General features: G+C 38.7%; 2 protein-coding genes and 1 long non-coding RNA gene across 3 annotated transcripts in view; 1 reads left to right on the plus strand and 2 right to left on the minus strand.

The window, feature by feature from the left end:
- The window catches only part of LOC138403561 (uncharacterized), a 209,535-nt gene extending 195,641 nt beyond the window's left edge, over positions 1 to 13,894 (plus strand). Inside the window, exon 3 of the mRNA XM_069504680.1 lies at positions 13,755 to 13,894. Coding sequence (XP_069360781.1) covers positions 13,755 to 13,789 — 35 coding nt within the window. The 3' untranslated portion in view covers positions 13,790 to 13,894. The remainder of the gene's footprint in view (positions 1 to 13,754) is intronic.
- Positions 1 to 19,865, minus strand: part of LOC117990869 (uncharacterized) — a 199,080-nt gene that overhangs the window by 51,605 nt on the left and 127,610 nt on the right. The gene's annotated exons all lie outside the window — the stretch shown is intronic.
- LOC138403569 (uncharacterized) lies at positions 7,266 to 8,671 on the minus strand. The gene is made up of 3 exons (XR_011237829.1): positions 8,371 to 8,671; positions 7,912 to 8,307; positions 7,266 to 7,460 (listed from the first exon to the last, which is right to left on the minus strand). It is a non-coding gene; the product is annotated as an uncharacterized lncRNA (long non-coding RNA).

Genomic DNA, 19,865 nt, shown 5'->3' on the forward strand with positions numbered 1-19,865 from the left:
AACATACAAGGTTTGACTAAATACTAGACTAGTAGAATTTTTTTTATTTTTTTTTATTCAGATACAAGTTAGCCCTTGACTGCAATCTCACCTGGTGGTAAGTGATGATGCAGTCTAAGATGATAGCGGGCTAACCTGGAAGGGGTATGGCAGTTTTTTTTTATTAAACCCATACCCCTTTGGTTTCTACACGGCATCGTACCGGAACGCTAAATCGCTTGGCGGCACGGCTTTGCCGGTAGGGTGGTAACTAGCCACGGCCGAAGCCTCCCACCAGACCAGACCAGAAATTTAGAAATTATAAAATTCCAAACCCCTGCCAGGAATCGAACCCGGGACCTCCCACTATTAAGACCACAGCGCTCACCACTGCGCCAGGGAGGTCGTCAAAAAGACTAGTGTAAATGTGTCCTTTTCTTGATATTGTTACGGTAAGACTAAGTAGCTGATGCCATGTAAGACACCAAAATCGCGTTAGTTAGTAGTTAGTTAGTTATAAAGTAGTTTTGAAGTTAATATTTTTGCAATTAGCTGTATGACATTTTATTAAGCTCATGTTAAAATCTCATAGTTAAAGAGTTTTTTTTTTAAAGAATATTAGCCATTTTAAATGACTAATATTCCCCTTTCATCTCCAATTAAGCGTCAAGCTTGTGCTAGGAGTAGGTACGACAATCGTGCAACGGGCGGGGTTTGAACCGTCGACCTTTCGGTTTTCAGTCCACTCCTATACCGGTTGAGCTATTGAGGCCTTAAAATTTGTGTAGTCCACGCGGACGAAGTCGCGGGCATAAGCTAGTACTCAATAAGTCACAAGAACGAAGTCATACATGTCCACACAATATATGCTAAGGTACCAAAACTCATAATATAGTAGTAGTGGGATGAAGGAAATTTGCCTTATTTATATCTCACGAGGCAACGTCGGAAGTAGAGGCAACCGCCAGCAATTTCTAGCAAGGAATAAACTTGCGACCGTCCCGTCTAGAGATGGCAACTATGCTACATTTAAATCATTTCCATTTGGAAATCATTATTTTTCATCGCAGTGATTCCGCAGGTGATTTTTCACGGCTAAGCTTTTTTTCACTAGGCACACGCTTGACTATCACAGCTATTGATGGGTAGTGATGATGTGACTTAAGAATTTATTTTCGCACTTGCATAATTGTTTGCAGGAATTATGATCATGATCGATATTTTTTACTGATATATTATTATATAGGTAGTTTTTAAAGGAAAGTGAAATTACGTCATGTTTTCGTAAGTGCGAAAGTTCACATTCCGTAAAAAAATATTTGCCTCATCTAAATATAAGAAGGAAAAGGTGACTGACTGACTGACTAACTGACTGATCTATCAACGCACAGCTGAAACTACTGGACGGATCGGGCTAATATTTGGCATGCAGATAGCTATTATGATGTAGGCATCCGCTCAGAAAGGATTTTTGAAAATTCAACCCCTAAGGGGGTGAAATAGAGGTTTGAAATTTGTGTAGTCCACGCGGGAAGTCGCGAGCATAAGCTAGTTAATAGATAAATAAATACATAAAGTAAAAATGTTTTTTATTCAATTAAAATTTTACAACTTGCAAGTACTTTTGAATCGTCAAATGCATCTAGCACTGATTCGGAATGCCTTTCTATTATTATTGCTAATTTAACTAGAATCAATACGAGAGTTCGCGCTCGCTCATCCTTTAGCATTCAAGCTCGTGTAGTTTATTAAAATAAATGTATTTTTTTTCAACTTTATAAGATTTTCCATCGTGATTTTCCATAGGCTTCTTGAAGTATAAATAACTAGTGTGACATAATATAAAAAGGCTTTTCACATACTTTTACATGCTACCTGTGAAATGCCCCATCACTGGTTTCGTCCCTGATGTTTAATCTGGAATTTTTCTTTGAATTATGTTGGCTACTTTATAGTCCGTAGACCGTACTTCGAGTATAGAGGAGGGAACTTTATTTTATGTTAAATACACTTCATTGGATAGAATTTGAAATTAGTTTTTCTTTAATTAGTTGCTAGATTGTTCTAAGATAGAAAGCGGTGACCTAGGAGACGCCAACTCATCTGCGATTAAATCTCGTTTAATCAAAGTTTAATTTGTAAGTAAGCATTAATCTACTAGATTTGACTAGATACGACGACCATATTAACAACCTCAATTGTGTCAACCTCAGTGGTCTTATTAGTGGGAGGTCCCGGGTTCGATTCCCGGCAGGAGTTTCATCATCATGATCAACCCATCGCCGGCTGCGCACGGGGTCTCCTCTCAGAGTGAGAAGGGTTTGGCCATAGTCTACCACGCTAGCCATGTGCGGATTGGTAGACTTCACACACCTTTGAGAACATTATGGAGAACTCTCAGGTATGCAGGTTTTCTCACATGTTTTCCTTCACCGTTAAAGCAAGTGATATTTAAGTAAGTACTTTAAACGCACATAACTCCAAAAAGTTAGAGGATCGACCCCCCGACCTCCGGTTTAAAGGCGGACGTCCTAACCACTAGGCTATCACAGCTATATGGAGGATGGCTGGCAGGAGTTTGGAATCTTATAATTTCTAAATCTCTGGTCTGGTCTGATGGAAGGCTTCGGCCGTGGCTACCGGTAGAGCCGTGCTGCCAAGCGATTTAGCGTTCTGGTAGAAACCAAAGGGGTATGGGTTTAATAAAAGCCGCCTCACCAGCTCCAGGTCAGCCCGTTTCCATCTTGGACTGCTTCATCACTTATACCACCAGATGAGATTGCAGTCAAGGGCTAACTTGTATCTGAATAAAAAACCGGCCAAGTGCGAGTCAGACTCGCGCTCGGGTTCCGTACTACAGTCTTATTTTTTCTTTATCTTAAATCAAAAACTATTACGCGTAAAAATAAATAAAAATCTGTTTTAAAATCTACAGGTAAAGCCCTTTCATATGATACCCCACTCGATATAGAAATTTTACTTTGAAAGTTGAAAATACTAATTACTAGCTGATGCCGCGTGGATTTAGGTTTTTTAAAATCCTGTGGGAATTCTTTGATATTCCGAAATAAAAGAAGCATTTTTTTTATCAAAAAGAATATTAGCCAAGTTGCTGACTAATTTTCCCCTTTCCCCTCTAGTTAAGCGTAAAGCTTGTGCTAGGAGTAAGTACGACAATAGTGCAACGGGTGGGATTTGAACCGGCGACCTTTCGGTTTTCAGTCGACTCCTTTAACCGTTGAGCTATCGAGGCGTATATTATGTCACTCTCCAGGTCTTTTACTATAGCCATGCAAAAAATCACTTGTTCTGAAGGACATTAAGCAGGTAAACCCACATGCGAAAATCAGATAAGTATAAACCTGGTACATTTATCCGTTCAGTTACAACATGGGGGCTAACAGAGCACGCCGACCACGAAAGCCTACCTAAATCCTTCGTACATGTGTTTCGTCTATTTAGGCCTCTATTACGGAATTGAAATTCACATCGGTAACCAATATTGATTCCACCAGAGCTTAGGTACAGTTTCGTCAATTTATTCAACCATTTGTGAATTGCAAAGCTGAAATGGCACCATAGGTCGAAAAAGTCAATGCACGTGGGGATCCCAAGGTGTTGTAATTTTTTTTATCGAACCACCAACAGAGTCTTACAAAAAAAATTACATTATTTAAATCCTATGTGCTAAGATATTATATAACTAACTAGCTTATGCCCGCGCCCCTTCGTCCGCGCAAACCTCGCTATTTCACCCCCTTAGGAGTTGAATTTAAGCCCGATGCATGCCAAATTTAAGACCGATCTGTCCAGTAGTTTGAGCTGTGCGTTGATAGATCAGTCAGTCAGTCTGTCACTTTCAGTCAGTCAGTCACACCAGACTCTATACGTTTTTATAATAAGCTTAAGGCCTGAACAGATTTGGAATAAAATTGTGATAAATATTTTTTTTGTAGGGTATCCGTTGAATAGGTCTTTTAAAAATACTGTGGGTGTGGGAACATCATTTTTCGATCTCTGGATCCGTTTGTAAAATATGATGTTTTAAAGTGCTAATTTTTATTAGAGTCAAGTGCCCTCTCCTCTATCAGGCCAAATGGTAGTATATAGAATAATCAATTTTAAAGGAAAACTATCATGGCTAAGTAGGGTTCACAGGTTGAGTTATATCTGTTTTTCGAGGTTAATTGTGACTACGGAACCCTACACTGCGCGTGGCCCGCCACTCACTTGGCCGGTTTTTATTTACTACTTTCGCTATTTAAAACAATTTTATTCATCCACTGTAAGAACAATGCAATGAACTTCAAAACCGTTTCCCGGATAGGTGGACGCGCAATGTAATCTGTACACGCAATAAAACGTATCTGGTAGTAAAATCCGAACAGCTGAACTATGGGGATTAAAGCCAGCCCGGGGCTATTACCGCACGCGTTAAATTTTGTGTTCACCGTGCTTTAGTATGAGACTTTACATCTCGCCAACGTTGATAGAATTCGAGCACCAAAGTTGAAATTGGGTATTTGACTACATCAAAAATAAATTATTTTTCAGTGATTATTAAATAGAGGGTCTTCCTTCCAAAATACGTTAAATCCACGTCCTTTTTAAATTATCGATTAAACTAAAAAAAGCACGTCAAATGATTGTGACGTCACACACCGGTATTCCATAGAATCTCGCATACTAAGCGCGCGTTTTGACGTTTGATAAAAAGTTACTGATTTGACTAGTTGTCAAATACCGTATTGCAGGATTGCAGGTACAGAGTAGTTAATACAGTGATTTTGTAACAGTCTAAGTTCTATTCGCCATATGATGGGCATGGGCATGCAAAGGACATGACCAGGTGCCTGTCTTCCGATTTGGAAAAATGTGCAGATTTCAGTTTTTACAGTACCTACGATTCAAAAACCCCCTTAGGGTTTGAATTTTTGAAAATCCTTTCTTAGCGGATGCCTACGTCATAATAGCTATCTGCATGCCAAATTGCATCCCGATCCGTCCAGTAGTTTGAGCTGTGCGTTGATAGACCAGTCAGTCACCTTTTCCTTTTACATATTTAGATTTATTATTCCCCACGCCATGGTCTTGCGCCGCCTGAATCCAGCGTCATCTGCCAACGCTGGAACCTTAGAACCCCAACTTCTATGGGTTTTTAGCCACTTCAGCTTCGCAAACCGTTATATCGGTCACTCTCAACTGCGTAGTTGTCTCAACTGTCAAATCAATTCAGCGGTAAAGCAAAATAGACTTAACGTCATTGTTATAAAGCTTAAGTTCGTTAATTTACAGTCAGCAGTCAAGCGGAAACGTGAAATCGATGGTACCTACTGAATTTTTGACTTTAAATTATGATCGTTTAGGTCTATTTTACTCTAAAGTTATTGTTGCGACACACTCGAATTCTATGAACGTTGGTGAGATATGAAATCTCATGCTAAGCATCTCTGTTCATCCGGGAACCGGCCGTAAAGTGAGATTAGTTCGTGGACGAACGGAAACCTGATACCTTCCACAGCGATGCAACTTCTATTCTATACAAGTCACGTATTCTTTTACGGCACCAAAACGCTTTCAGGAAGCTCAACTTAACTCACTCTTAATATAAAAACATTTTCAGAAAATAATGAAAAATTCATCCCGATGAACTATGGTGGAAACATTTTCACAATACGTAGCGATATGCTACCATGTAGTGAACCACTTCAACTGATTATTATTATTTTAAATTTTACGATGCGCGGGACTTCGTTCGCGTGGACTACACAAATTTTGAACCCCTACTATACCCCCTTCAGGACTGAATTTTCAAAAATCGTTTCTTAGCGAATGTCTACGTCATAATAGGCTATCTGCATGCCTTTCAGCCCGATCCATTCAGTAGTTTGAGCTGTGCGTTGATAGATCAGTCAGTTATTCAGTCAGTCAGGCAGTTTTTCCTTTTATGTTGTATATATCATTATATTATGTACCTACAGTACACGGCCGAAAATGAAGTACATTGGCCTTTGGTATGACATTTCGGCTTTGTAGAGCGTTGTCTCTGTCACTCATACCTATATGACGTTTAGTGGGTCTCAACGACAGAGACAATGCTCTACAAATCCTCTATCTTCTTCTAAAGGTTGATGTACATTATTTTCTGGCGCGTGTTTTGTTTTCCTCTCATCCGAGAAATGCTCATAAAGCGAGATTAGTTCGTGGACGAACGGAAACCTGAAGCATTTCATAGTGATGCAACTTTCAAACTTCTAGGTATTCTATACAAGGCGTTGAACGAGTCACGTATTCTTTTACGGCACCAAAAGCTTGCCACGACGCAAAACGCTTTTAGAAACTTCAAAGATATGCTATTGCTTAACTCTATTTAATGTTTATGATAAGACACTTCTCTTAGGGTTCCGTACTTCCGAAAAAAAACAGTTTTTTTCGAACCTACTGGATCAATTAAGTTGAAATTCAGTACACATTTCTGTTTTAGAGGTACGTAAATTGGACCCCAGACCTCCTAAATAGGAAGCAGACTTCTTAACCACCAGGCTATAGCGGCTCTTAAGTTATGACTTATCTCTATATATAAAAATGAATCGCTGAATGTGTTGCTGATCGCGAGAACAGCTGAACTGATTTCGCTAATTCTTTTTTTATAATATTCCTTGAAGTACGAGGATGGTTCTTACGGAGAGAAAAATTTAATTCAACCTCCCCTTCAATTTTCTAAACTCCACCCGATTGAAGCCGGGGCGGGTCAGTTAGTTTTTGAATTTGCGTACTATGTTGTATATTAGCATCAGGTGAATCGAAGTCAAGGCAATTTTCATATAAATAGTATTTAATAAGAAGGCGTGACGGACGTGTGGGGTGTCCCCCCACCCCTTACCCCGATTGGCAATCGACCTGTCGCGAACTATAAATTGGAGAAATAAAATTGTTTCAGTGTTACACCATTCACGTAAATAGGTATCCCAATTACAGTAAACCAAAATTTCATAGAAATAAAATGTTGATCTAAAAGAAAAACTGTAATTTTTAAATCTCTCATTTATTTACAATAATACCTAAGTACACATTATAATTAAATTAAAAAAAAATACAAGAAATAAAACAACAGAAACAACAAAAAATAGAATAACAGAAACAACAAGAAATAAAATAACAGAAACTTCAAAAATAATAGATAGATAGATAGATAGATAGATAAGTTTATTAATTGCAAAATTGTATGTACATAGGGTCTTAAAAATATTAAAGTCCAATTACAATCTGCCATCAATGGCATCATTACAGTGAACAAATTATTGGAGAAATGAAATCGTTTCGGCATTGCAACAGTTACGTAAATACCCCAATTTCAGTAAACCAAAAGTTCATACAAATAAAACGTTTTCCAGGCTCGCAGCGAAAGTTCTCGCAGGAATGTACTCGTAGCATCATTTATGAACTTCCTGTCGACTGAATTTCATAACTGTGAGTTTCCACTGAAACATTATATAAACATGACAAACATACAGTTTTGACGGAGCTCGTGTCTCACTTTTACCGAGTTAAATTGCAATTTTGAAATGTTGATCTGAAAGAACTTTGATTTGAAATTATTGTGTTCATCAAATTAACTGTAAAGTCTGAATCCCGCAAATTGCTGTTGCGCTGGAACCATGTCTCATTATCATCGAAATGACGCGAAATAAAAATATACCATCAGCTAAAATGGCGGCCACGCGTATTAGCAATTTGCGGGATTTATACCTATACCTATCTTACGCGTACAAATCAGTTCTCACGCGCCATTGTAAATTTATGTGTCAAATTTCATGTCAAAAGTACGATTTTAGTACTTATTTTAAAGGTGGATCCGTACTTTTGTCATGACAGTTGACACATAGAGTTAAAATGGCGCGTGAAAACTTATTTTGTATGGACTATACTCACCGAGTGAGAAGCCGAGTTGCATCGTCTTTTTTAATCTTGTTGTACTTGTATATTTATTTTTGTGTATCAAAATGGTTAACGCCTACCGGGGTTTTCGTCTCTGTCATTTGTATGGGATTACATAGCAGAGAGAGACCTGTTTTTAAGTTATTTCCCTGGATAAAATATAGGAAAAACGTCTCTCAGTGTCGCGAGAAAACCTAGTCTCATATTAAAATTGTGTTGTTGTCTAATAAAATATTGCAATCAGATGTCAACAACATTTTCGGTATTCATCCGGTCAACGGTCGGCGAGTGGCTGTTCCACATTGCAGTCACGTCTTACTTCATGAAACACCTCGACGCGGTAATGACGTACGTAATGCCCGTTTGTTACACAGTTTACGTCGTAGAGTCCTGGAAATTGGGGTAATTGAATTTATGCTTTAAGTATGCTTTTCTACTCGTCTATCTACTTACTATTCGGCTTTTTCTGTTCGGTTGTCTCTTGTGACTCTTGCGGATTTAAAGCCTTTTTTGCATTTTTTGGGGTTTAAACCTCTGTGGATTTTGCGCCTTTTGCGCTTCTTGTGGATTTTGAACCTTTTGAGCTTGTTCTGTATTTAACCCCTCTTGCGACATTGATGAAAAAATTCATAATACATGTTTTGAATTATAATGTTGCCTGATAAAATATTGAAAGATGTCTACAACATTTTCGGTATTCATCCGGTCAACGGTCGGCGAATGGCTGTTCCACATTGCAGTACGTAATGCCCGTTTGTTCCACAGTTTACGTCGTAAAGTGCTGCAAATTGGGGTAAATAAAATTATATTTTTACTATTCGTAACTTGTAACATATTATGTATATCATTTCAAGCGTTTTTCTACATCAATGATTTTAAAAGCTAATTTTATAGTATACCTACTAGCTGCGCCGGCGACCTTCGTACCGCCTAACAGTCGAATCTTTTCCAGGCTATTTTTTAAATCTTTCTCTCCGTAAGAACCATCCTCGTACTTCAAGGAATATTATAAAAAAGAATTAGCGAAAACAGGGTCAGGTGTTCTCAATATTTGCATTCAGCAACACAATTAGCGATTCATTTTTTATATAGCGATTATCATCATCAACCGATAAGTGTAATCGAATACACTGCTGGACATAAGTCTCTTGTAGGGACTTCCACACGCCACGGTCTTGCGCCGCCTAAATTCAGTGGCTCTCTGAAGTCCATCTAGTAGTGGTGTTCTAACACTGTGCTTTCCGATGCGAGGTCACCAACTTAGAACCCCAACGTCCATCGGTTTTTTGAACTATGTGCCCTGCCCAGTGCCCATTGCTACTTCAGCTTCGCAACCCGTTGAGCTCTCTGATACTCCTCATTTCTAAATAGATCACGTAGAGAATTTCCAAGTTCTAAGTTAGTTCAATAACATAAATAAAAAAAATAAAATAAAAATCTTTTTTATTCGAATAAACTTTTACAAGTACTTTCGAATAGTCGGATGCATCTACCACTGGTTCAGAATGCCTTTCCTACCGAGAAGAACCAGCAAGAAACTCGGCGGTTGCTTAGGTACTTAATATCTGGTGATGTAACAACAGCTTATTAATAAGCTAAGCTAATTCCTAGTTCCATGGATGTTATTACGGACTGGTGTATGCCACGTTGATCGATACATATTTGAGCGTGTTATATGTACCTATTACCGTAAACATAATAACGGTAGTCCCGCAATCGATCCTCGTAAATAAAGGGCGGATTTTAGGTACAAGGTAAGCAAAGGTATGTATTGGTTTAAGCTGATCGCACACATACTGTACTATAAAACCCAAGAGCCGCGTTTTTCAGTAGGTCGTAAAAATTAAGGGTAATGTTGTAGTCTGGTTTCAAAAGTGTATCATGATCATCAACCGTTAGACGTCCACTGCTGGACATAGCTCTCTTGTAGGAAATAGGCTTTACTTGTACATTCCAAAACAGATTTTTAATTATTTTTATGCATAATCGTTATTGATTTATCGTGCAAAATGTCGAAAAATTTACTGTAATACGGAATCCTCGGTGCGCAAGTCTGACTCACACTTGGCTGGTTTCTTTTGAACTATGTGACCTGCTTGTTCTCACTTTAGCTTCACATTCCGTTGAGTTATGTTTACTCCTACTCTTTCCTAATTTCTGATTAGATCACGTAGAGAAAATCCAAGTTCCAAGTTAGTTCAATAACATAGGTACTTAATATCTGGTGATGTAACAACAGCTTATTAATAAGCTAAGCTAATTCCTAGTTCCATGGATGATATTACGGACTGGTGTATGCCACGTTGATCGATACATATTTGAGCGTGTTATATGTACCTATTACCGTAAACATAATAACGGTAGTCCCGAAATCGATCCTCGTAAATAAAGGGCGGATTTTAGGTACAAGGTAAGCGAAGGTATGTATTGGTTTAAGCTGATCGCACACATACTGTGCTATAAAATCCAAGAGCCGCGGTTTTTTCAGTAGGTCGTAAAAATTAAGGGCGATGATGCGGTCTCGTATCAAAAGTGTACAATGATCATCAATTCAAAATGAAATCAAATCATTTATTTGCTGATTTCTACCCATTGCATAAGAATCGCATCGAAAAGTGTATTGCATTGCCTGGGCATTTTGCGACTTTTGCATCTCTTACGCCTTTTGTGCCTCTAGTGCTTGTGTGCCTCTTACGGCTCTCGCGCCTCTTGCGGTAGTATGCGATCAACCTAAGAGTCGAGAAGGTATCTCGGTATAAACTCCAGACACCGTCGTCACATACGTTGTTTATGTTTAATTAAACCACTCTACAAGATTAAACGATTCAGCCTGGCGGAATATTACTCGTCGGTCTGATATAACTCGGGCCTTCTCGGTAATACGTAAGCCTAGGCATGACAAATCTATGTGCGAAATTCCATCTTCATCGAAATTCTATCTATCGCATCGTGAGGTTGCGATCAAGCGTATGCCGACACAGAATAGCAAATCGAACCAATGCTTTTAGTCGATTTTCAAAACTAAGTAGAAGTGTTAAAACCAATACGAAACTAAAAAGTATGTAGTAATTTGATTACACGCTTTATCTCAAGACATTTTTCGAGTGGATTTGGATTGTGTTTAGGCTTCTGTAGGTACTTCTGAATGAAAAATTCACTCTGTGCCTGTCTGTCTGTCATTCTGTCACAGCCAATTTGCTTTGTACCCACTAGACATAAAACTTTGGTGGTGGATGTACCCTGTTATGTAAAATAATAATTTTGAACATGAGAATCACTTTTGGGGGAACTATACCTATCATATCAAATGAAAGGTCCCAAGTAGGTACCTATATCAATAAGTCGGTTTATTTCAGTACGTCTGAACCCCCCTGTAAAGTAAGAAAGAAAGAAAGAATTTTTTGAACGTTGTGCCACACACCACCAGTTATACCAAATGGAATCAGGCCATTTTGCAAGAAATCAATACATTTACAAATACGACCACTCTCTGGTTACTCTACAGAAGTTTTCTTGGTTGTAGGTACTAGGTATTCTCGAACGAGCAGATCCTGCTCGAAGTTGCGGCGTTGATCCACGTCCTGATCCGTCTATCCAATAGTCCCTGGCACTAGGACTTCGAGGTCGCGAGTGGAACGCTCTTCAGGATGAGTCCAACGGGCGTCGCGCGAGTAAGGCACCGGGTACGTTCTTTAGAGTCTCCGGAGCCTCTCAATAACGCGCTGAAGAGAGCCACCGATGGGGTTTTAGTGGGTAGAAATCCCACATAACCCGAGTGGGTATCTTAAGAAGATTTCCCCCTCGAATGAAAAGGTACTAGGTATACAACAAACAGCGTGTCGAGATAAACCAGGAATCCCCACTGTGCGGAACTAATGCAGGTGCCGTCTAATTAACACTGCGGCGACACTGATGCATGGCTCGGAATTGAAATGAAAGAACGTTTGTACAGTCGATCTGTCACTGTCCTATTATATGCTTGTAAAGGGATAAAGAGTTTGTGGTTGTGTAACTATAGTACGCGACAGGTCAAGATGGCATTCGGGGTGGGGATGCCCCGCACACCCACACAGCCCTGCGCTAACCCGGTGCGGGATAGCGCGGGTGACGTGAGGGACGTGGGTGTGCGTTGCGTCCCCTGCCTCATACCCCGATTGCCATCTCAACATTAGCTTACTACTCTACTTTTCAATCTAACGTGGACCGCGAAAAATATTTTTATCTATACTTATCTATAATAATTAGTATAATAAAGAGATAAAAGTTTCTAAGTTGTGACATAGGTTATATTTTATTTTGAAAAATCCCTACGAAAATTGTAATGCGAAGCCTGGGCGGGTAGCTAGTAACAGAGTAAATAGATGATAACTCGTTTGCAGTAGTTACTGAATAAATTATAAAACTAGCTTCATAACAAGTTAATAGCAATACCATTTATAGTTTTTCGCAATACGATAACGTTTTTCCGCACAGTATGTCGTTGCGGTCGGCAGTCGGGTGTCATTAGTGTTATTTACGAGTGTGCCGTGCCGTGGTCGCGTCGGAGCTACGTGACTTCAATGCACAACGGGTCATCACTGCGTCGCCAATGTTTTCATAGATTGCTTTTGATGACTGATTATAACGAAATTTGGTACAAAGATAACACGATTCCCGGGACGGTAATATAGGCTACTTTTTGTCCCGGAAAACAAAAGTTTCCATTATATTTTCAACTTGCATCTGGGGACGGGATTCCGAAAGATTTTTAAAAACCGAAATCCACGTGGGCAAAGCCGTGGGAATCAATTATAAACCAGCTCCATAACAAGTAAATATCTGTGCTATTTATAGTTTTTCGATGGTTTTTCGCAATATGATAACGTTTTTCCGCACAGCGTGTCGTTGCGGTTGGCAGTCGGGTGTCATTAGTGTTATTTACGAGTGTGCCGTGCCGTGGTCGCGTCGGAGCTACGTGACTTCAATGCACAACGGGTCATCACTGCGTCTCCAAATGTTTTCATACATTGCTTTTGATGATCAGTTGTACAAAGCGTGGATTCGTCTCGCTTCAGCATTGCGCGGGACTGCAATTCATACTCAATATTATAAAATATGAGGAAATGTGTCTAGCAATCTTTTCACGGCCCATCCGTTGAACCAACTTTGATGAAATTTGGTACAAAGATAACTTGTATCCCGAGACGGTATTTTAAATAACCTAAATCCACGCAAAGTCTGTCATCTGGTTAAAAATAAAAAAATATTAATAAATAAAAAATAGGATGTGTATGCTCGTTTGGTCCTAGCATAAACTTTTCTAGTAAATGTAATATTAAACGTTCCAATAATAAAGTAAAGGCCCGACTAGGAAAACCACTAGGCTACGATGTATATTGCTATTCTGCAATTCTTACAATAACAATAGTCATTGTCTTAAATTTTAATCGCAATCAACTAATTTGCTATTAGGTTTCCACTCGAACAAAACAATGATACAGTGAAGCTAATCTCTTCCTAATCCGGGATGGAGTAGAACACAAAATTTAACGCATGTGGTAACGCTCGGCACGGAGTTTAATCCCTACAGTTCCGTATGAATGTTACCTACTAGCGGAACGCGTTTTATTGCGTGTACAGATTATTTTAGTTATTCTATTAGAATAAACGGTATTGTGTTAGTTGTGTTCTAAGTTGACCGCGCATTGATTGATTTTTAAATTATTCAAAAGCACTTGTAAAAGTTTACTTGAATAAAAACATAATATTCTATACTCAATGACATTGTAACATAACAAAATCCCCATGCGGAATAGGTTAATCGAACACTTCGTTTGAATAGTGTTGAATCGATAAAGTAATAAAATCACAATTATTATTCAAAACACTGTAGCTAATAGCAATCCGGCGTTTTTATATCAACATTTTATTCCAGTAACTCTATATTCGAGCGTTCGCGTTGTATGAAATAAAAATACTCATAAAATTCAGACTATATTCGAACGTAACGGTTTTATGGTCCAGAATTAATAATAAACTCGCTATAAGTCATGTATGAACTCAATTTCAACAACGGTGGTTTTATGATTTTCGATTCGGAAAATTAACTTTGGGAGGGAAAATTGACGGTAGTACTAATCAACTCGGGCTTACTTGGTTCTTGAATCGAGACAATACGCGGCCGAAAGTATGTACATCGGCCTTTAGAATGACATTTCGGCTTTGTAGAGCATTGTCTCTGTCACTCATACCTATTATGACGTTTTGTCGGTCTCAACGACAGGGACAGCGCTCTACAAATCCGCTTTCTTCTTCTAAAGGTCGATGTACATTACTTTCAGCCGCGTACTGTACTTACCTAGCTACGGCTCTCGTGTAAGTCTTCTAAATACAAATAAAAGGTAAAGGTGAGTGACTGACTGACTGATCTATCAACGCACAGTCCGAACTACTGGTGGGATCAGTTTCGGCGCAGATAGCCATTATGATGGTAAAATCTGGTAAGAAAAGATTTTTGAAAATTCAACCAAGGGAGTAAAAATTTAAGTGGTTTAAAATTTTCTGTCTATATCATAGCTATCTGCATGTCAAACAGGCCGATCCATCCAGCAGTTTGAGTTGTGCGTTGATAGATCAGTGAGTCAGTCAGTCAGCCACTGTTTATTTTTAATTACATTATTTACTAGCTGATGCCCGCGACTTCGTCCGTGTGGAATTAGATTTTTAAAAAAGTAGCCTATGTCACTCTCCAGGTCTTTATCTATACCCATGCAAATAATCACGTCAATCCGTTGCTCCGTTGCGACGTGATTTAAGACAAACCAACAAACAAACACACTTTCGCATTTATAATAAGGGAACTGATTAGGTTATTGTATTATTTAAGTATAGCAAAAAGAATAGAAAAGATAGTCCCGCCATTTTACACTGCAAATATAAAATAGCCCACATAATTCAAAGAAAAATTCTAGATTAAACATCACGGGAGGGAAGTTCTAGAAATTTATTTCGCGCAGAAATTGCCCGGCGGTTGGCCTTCCTTCCCCGGTTTCCTCGCGAGATATAAATAGAGTAAATTTTCCAGGGAGCTACTACAATTTCATGAATTTTTGTAGCTTCATATTACGTGACAAATTGTTAACTGTGACTTCCTTCCATTCAACCCGAATAGCTCCTGCATGCAGGTTTGGAAAATTCTGCAAAGGGGTAGCTAATAAAACTTTCTGTTAGTTACGTTTAGTGTGAGTTATGTCCTTTATTTTTCTATCAGTACATTTACTTTATGCTAGGTATCAACTGAGCGTGTACATTCAACTTTTTTATATAACACTAGCTGCCCTGGCGAACTTCGTTCCGCCTAACCGGCGATTCAAATTTTTAAAAATTTTCTCTCCGTAGGAACCATCCTCGTACTTCAAGGAATATTATAAAAAAAGAATTAGCGAAATCGGTTCAGCTGTTCTCGAGATTTGCGATGGCCAACACATTTAGTAATTAATTTTTATATATAGAGATTAGCTGATGCCCGCGACTTCGTCCGCGTGGATTTGGGTTCTTAAAAATCCCGTGGGAACTCTTTGATTTTCCGGGATAAAAGTAGCGGAGTCTTAGTATTGGGTCCCGTTGGCACCCTTCGGGTACGGAACTCTAAAAAGTAATTTTTGCTTTACTTGGAACTACCCGCAAATTGGGCGCATAGGGGGCGCGGTCGACACGTGTACGGACGGCCAATATTTTTCATCACTATGCTAATTTCATTGGGCAAGTCATAAAGTAAAGGAAAATATAGATGGATTCAGATAAGAAGCCAATTTTATGTGAGTAATATAGTTGTGATAGCCAAGTGGTTAAGATGTCCGTCTCCTATTTCTTAGGGCGGGGTTGGATTCCGGGCACGCACCATTAATTTTTTGGAGTTATGTTCTTAAGCAAAAATATTTTTATGTGTGTTTCAGTGACTACGACCCGTGCAATTGGGTTGAAATATCGACAAATAAAAACATCAAATGAATCGTGGTATGTACGGTACCTACATTAAAATATGTCTTTGAACAATTAAATAAACTTAGAATAAAAAAAAATGCTTTAACGGTTAAGGAAAACATCGTCAAGAAACCTACATACCTGAGAGTTTCCATGATTTTAGGTGTGTGTGTGTGTTGAGTTTCCATATTTTTCACATATTTAAGGTGCTAAGAGGGAAGGTGCATAACCCTGCTGTCCTGAAGGAGTTACGCTTTTGCGTGCCGAACGACAGTGGGTCACGCAGACGCAGGCCTCCACTGCTGGCGCAACCGCGCGCTCGCACTTGCCTGCTGCAGCGGGCGCCGCTCACGCGCGCGACTTGCACGCTCAACTCGGTCGCTGAACACATCGACCTGTTCAGCTGCTCACTGGGCGAGTTCATAAGGGCCACAACGTTGTTGTTAAGTTTTTAAATAAAGTAGGGTTATTTAAGTTTACTTAGCTATCGTATTAGGTTAGCCTGTAAGGATAGTTTTAAGTTGTGAATAAATAAAAAAAAAAAAAAAAAAAAAAAAAAAAAAAATGATGTTCTCAAAGGTTTGTCTGCCAATCTGCACTTGGCCAGCGTGGCGGCTTATGGCCTAAATTCTTCTCATTTTGAGAGAAGAGCTGTGCTCAGTACAGTATAAAACATGGAGAACGCGCACCTGCCTAGTCTTGCTGTGCGCCGCTGCCATTACCCAAAGAAAGTAAATCTTAGTTTTATTTGTAATCAAGAAAGATGCCGCATCTTAGCTCTACTGGTGTTCACTGCACTTACGATTCCAATACACGTGGCGGCCCACGCTGTAGCTAGCACGCGAGGCTAGCGCTAGCTATCAATGCAGTTTTAATAACACGTGTTCTCATTACTAAGCGATATTGGCTTACTTTGGCTCCGTCTATTTTCTACCCTAACTCTATGGCTCCAATAAGCGCTTCACCAAAAAGGTTAGCTTTCACAGGAGTTTTTACTGTGTACACGGAAAAATTTGAATCCGCTTTCAACGTCCGCTCAGCCTATTTGGAATGCAACAAGGCAATATTTGAATGTCGCTGAGCATTCGTTAGAAGAGGTCTGTTCTACTGTTAGTTAGTTTAAGGCATACGTGATACTTCTGTCTACAGCCTGACATGAAAATCTTTAGGTATGTATAAAATTCAAAGTCCTGAAACTGACTGACTGAATGACGGTCTCTTTCCTTTCCGGATAGTGATGGTTGGCACACGTCAATAAGCAATATACCATTTATCTCCAGTTAAACATAAAATTTTGATCCAAAGTTAACAATTACCAACTTATCCATACCGATTTATTTTATTGACGATCAATGTTTAACTGTAACCGTAACGTATCTTTAATCGCTTATCAGGCACTAAGTATAGCATAAAAATAGTTTAGAAAATTAAAGTAGCGTAAAAGTAAAAGTAAGAAAATCATCGATATAAATGATATGGTCAAGCGAACAAAATTTTTCACTGTTTAGAAACCAAATAAATCAGCGCCACCTCTTAGATACTAATGAACGACCCATTTGGAATCCAGACGTCACTGAGATTGCATTGGTGCATAAGCACCACTGAGTCGGTGCCATTTTGTTTATTCAATAACCCTGTCCATACGAAGTAATATATACGAGTAAGTCAATGAAGAAAATGAATTTATTTTATGGTAGTGCCACAAACAAACACTTTTGTACAAGACTGGACAAAGTGAAAAGTGAAATCTAAACCAGTGTAACGTATTGAAAATTTAGTATTCAAACTGAAATTATTTTAATTATACTCCGGTTACATGGAGCCGGTTCAACTATGTAATTAAAAGTTCTAAGAGCAGAAGTGGTGTTAGTAAAAACAGAGTGGAAAATAAATTTTAATAGCGCGTTCTCGTTTCTACGGTTTTATTTTATAGCAAGGCCGTAGCCATAGCAGTATAAAATTGGACGTGTAAAAAATTCCGAGCACGCGCCAAAAATCTGTTATAGGTAGATTCGAATCGCTTCTTTTATTAATAACAGATTTGTGGCTGACTGCAACACCAATTACTAATAGTAAGATGATGCAACCGTCAAAATAATCAGTACCCATATTATAAATGTGAAAGTGTGTTTGTTTGTTGGTTTGTCCTTCAATCACGTCGCAACAGAGCAACGGATCGACGTGATTTTTGCATGGGTATAGTTAAAGACCTGGAAAGTGACATAGGCTACTTTTTATCCCGAGAAATTAAAAATTGTAATCCTATTTGGCCTTATTTTCAGTCTGTTATTATGTAAAATTATATTGTATATATCGCTGTTGATTGCAAAAAATAAATAAAATAAATAAATAAATGAAATCAAAGAGTTCCCATGGGATTTAAAAATCTACATCCACGCGTATGAAGTCGCGGGCATCGGCTAGACGGCTAGTACCTACTTTATATTTGTTTATGACAGATGGACAGACGACATAAAATGAGTCCCAGGGAGCCACTGGATTCAGGCAGCGCAAGGTCGTGGCGTGTGGAAGTTCTCGCAAGAGATCTATGTCCAGCAGTGGGCGTCTATCAGTTGATAATGATGATGATGATGAGGATAACTAGGTAAGTTTTTACCATTATTACAGTAACTGCAATAAATATTGTTGAAGTGAAAATGTAAGACAAGTTGAGCGATTTTGGAATGGGTAAAAACTTCAAGGTCGCGTCACCGACATGCTAAAAAGATATTTTGAAATGTGACTAAAATAATAATATGTAGGTTAGGTAGGTAAGTATGTAAAATCCTAATCCTAATCTAAATGTGAAAGTGTGGATGTTTGGATGTTTGTTACTCAATCACGCAAAAACTACTGGACGGATTTGGCTGAAATTTGGAATGGAGATAGATTATACCCTGGATTAACACATAGGCTACTTTTTATCCCGGAAAATCAAAGAGTTCCCGCGGTATTTTGAAAACTGTAAATCCACGCGGGGACCATCCAAAGTCGTGGGACTTTGCTCGCGTGGATTGACATCAGCTACTAAAAAATATCAATTCATTAATTTAAAAAATACAAAACTATGTAAGTGAAGTGAAGTATACTATGTAAGTGATTAGGCTATAAATTATATAAGGCGGACGAAGTTGCGGGCAAAAGTTTGTGTTAAATAAAAGTTGTGCTTATTGAAAAACACGATAGCTGTCTCTAACAGCAGAACATGAATAATCATGTTGTTAATGATTTCCCAGCGAGCAGAAATATGAACCTGCAAAATCATATTTCAATTCGCTGTGTGGAAAATTAGCATTAATCCAAATATGTGTGAGTGTCTCATTATGATTAATGTCATAATGGAGCAGGATTCCAATGCCGCCAGACGTTCCTTATTTTATGAGAAACAAAATGTGTGCTAGAGTGTATTTTTAATGTACGCATATTTGCTAGCTTGTATAGATAGTTCAATCCATGATGACGCGCCCCACTTTTAGTCCCAATCGTTTACAGTGCAAGTGTGCTATGTACCTACTGTTAGAGTAAATTCTATCGTAATGCACCGAACAGCAATTTGGGCACACACGCACACACACACGCGAAGATAAATTGGGTAAAATTTACTCCCGCACCCCGTAGTTTTCCCGCACGAAAAATAGTGGGGCGCGTCTTCGTGGATTGAACTATTTATACCTCGGGCTAATTTAAAGATATCAGTTCCTAATGGCACGTAGAAACATTAAGTACTTACTCGCTTTTCTTAATGTCTGAGTGCTGATTTTTATGTTTATTTCCCCGAGTATCATAATATAAAAATTACAACACAGTTTATAAGTAAGATAAATATTACAGTATGTTATTTTTTGTGAGTTCAAAAAGCGACAATCATAAGAAACGTCTGGCGGCAGTGGGATCTTGGACCATTTATTATTTTAATTCATAATCGAGTCGGTAATGTGCTGCGAATTCGATTCCACTCACTAAAATAATAATTTACAATTCTAATT

The sequence above is a fragment of the Maniola hyperantus genome, chromosome 18 (assembly GCF_902806685.2).
Source record: "Maniola hyperantus chromosome 18, iAphHyp1.2, whole genome shotgun sequence".
In the NCBI taxonomy this organism is placed as follows: domain Eukaryota; kingdom Metazoa; phylum Arthropoda; class Insecta; order Lepidoptera; family Nymphalidae; genus Maniola; species Maniola hyperantus.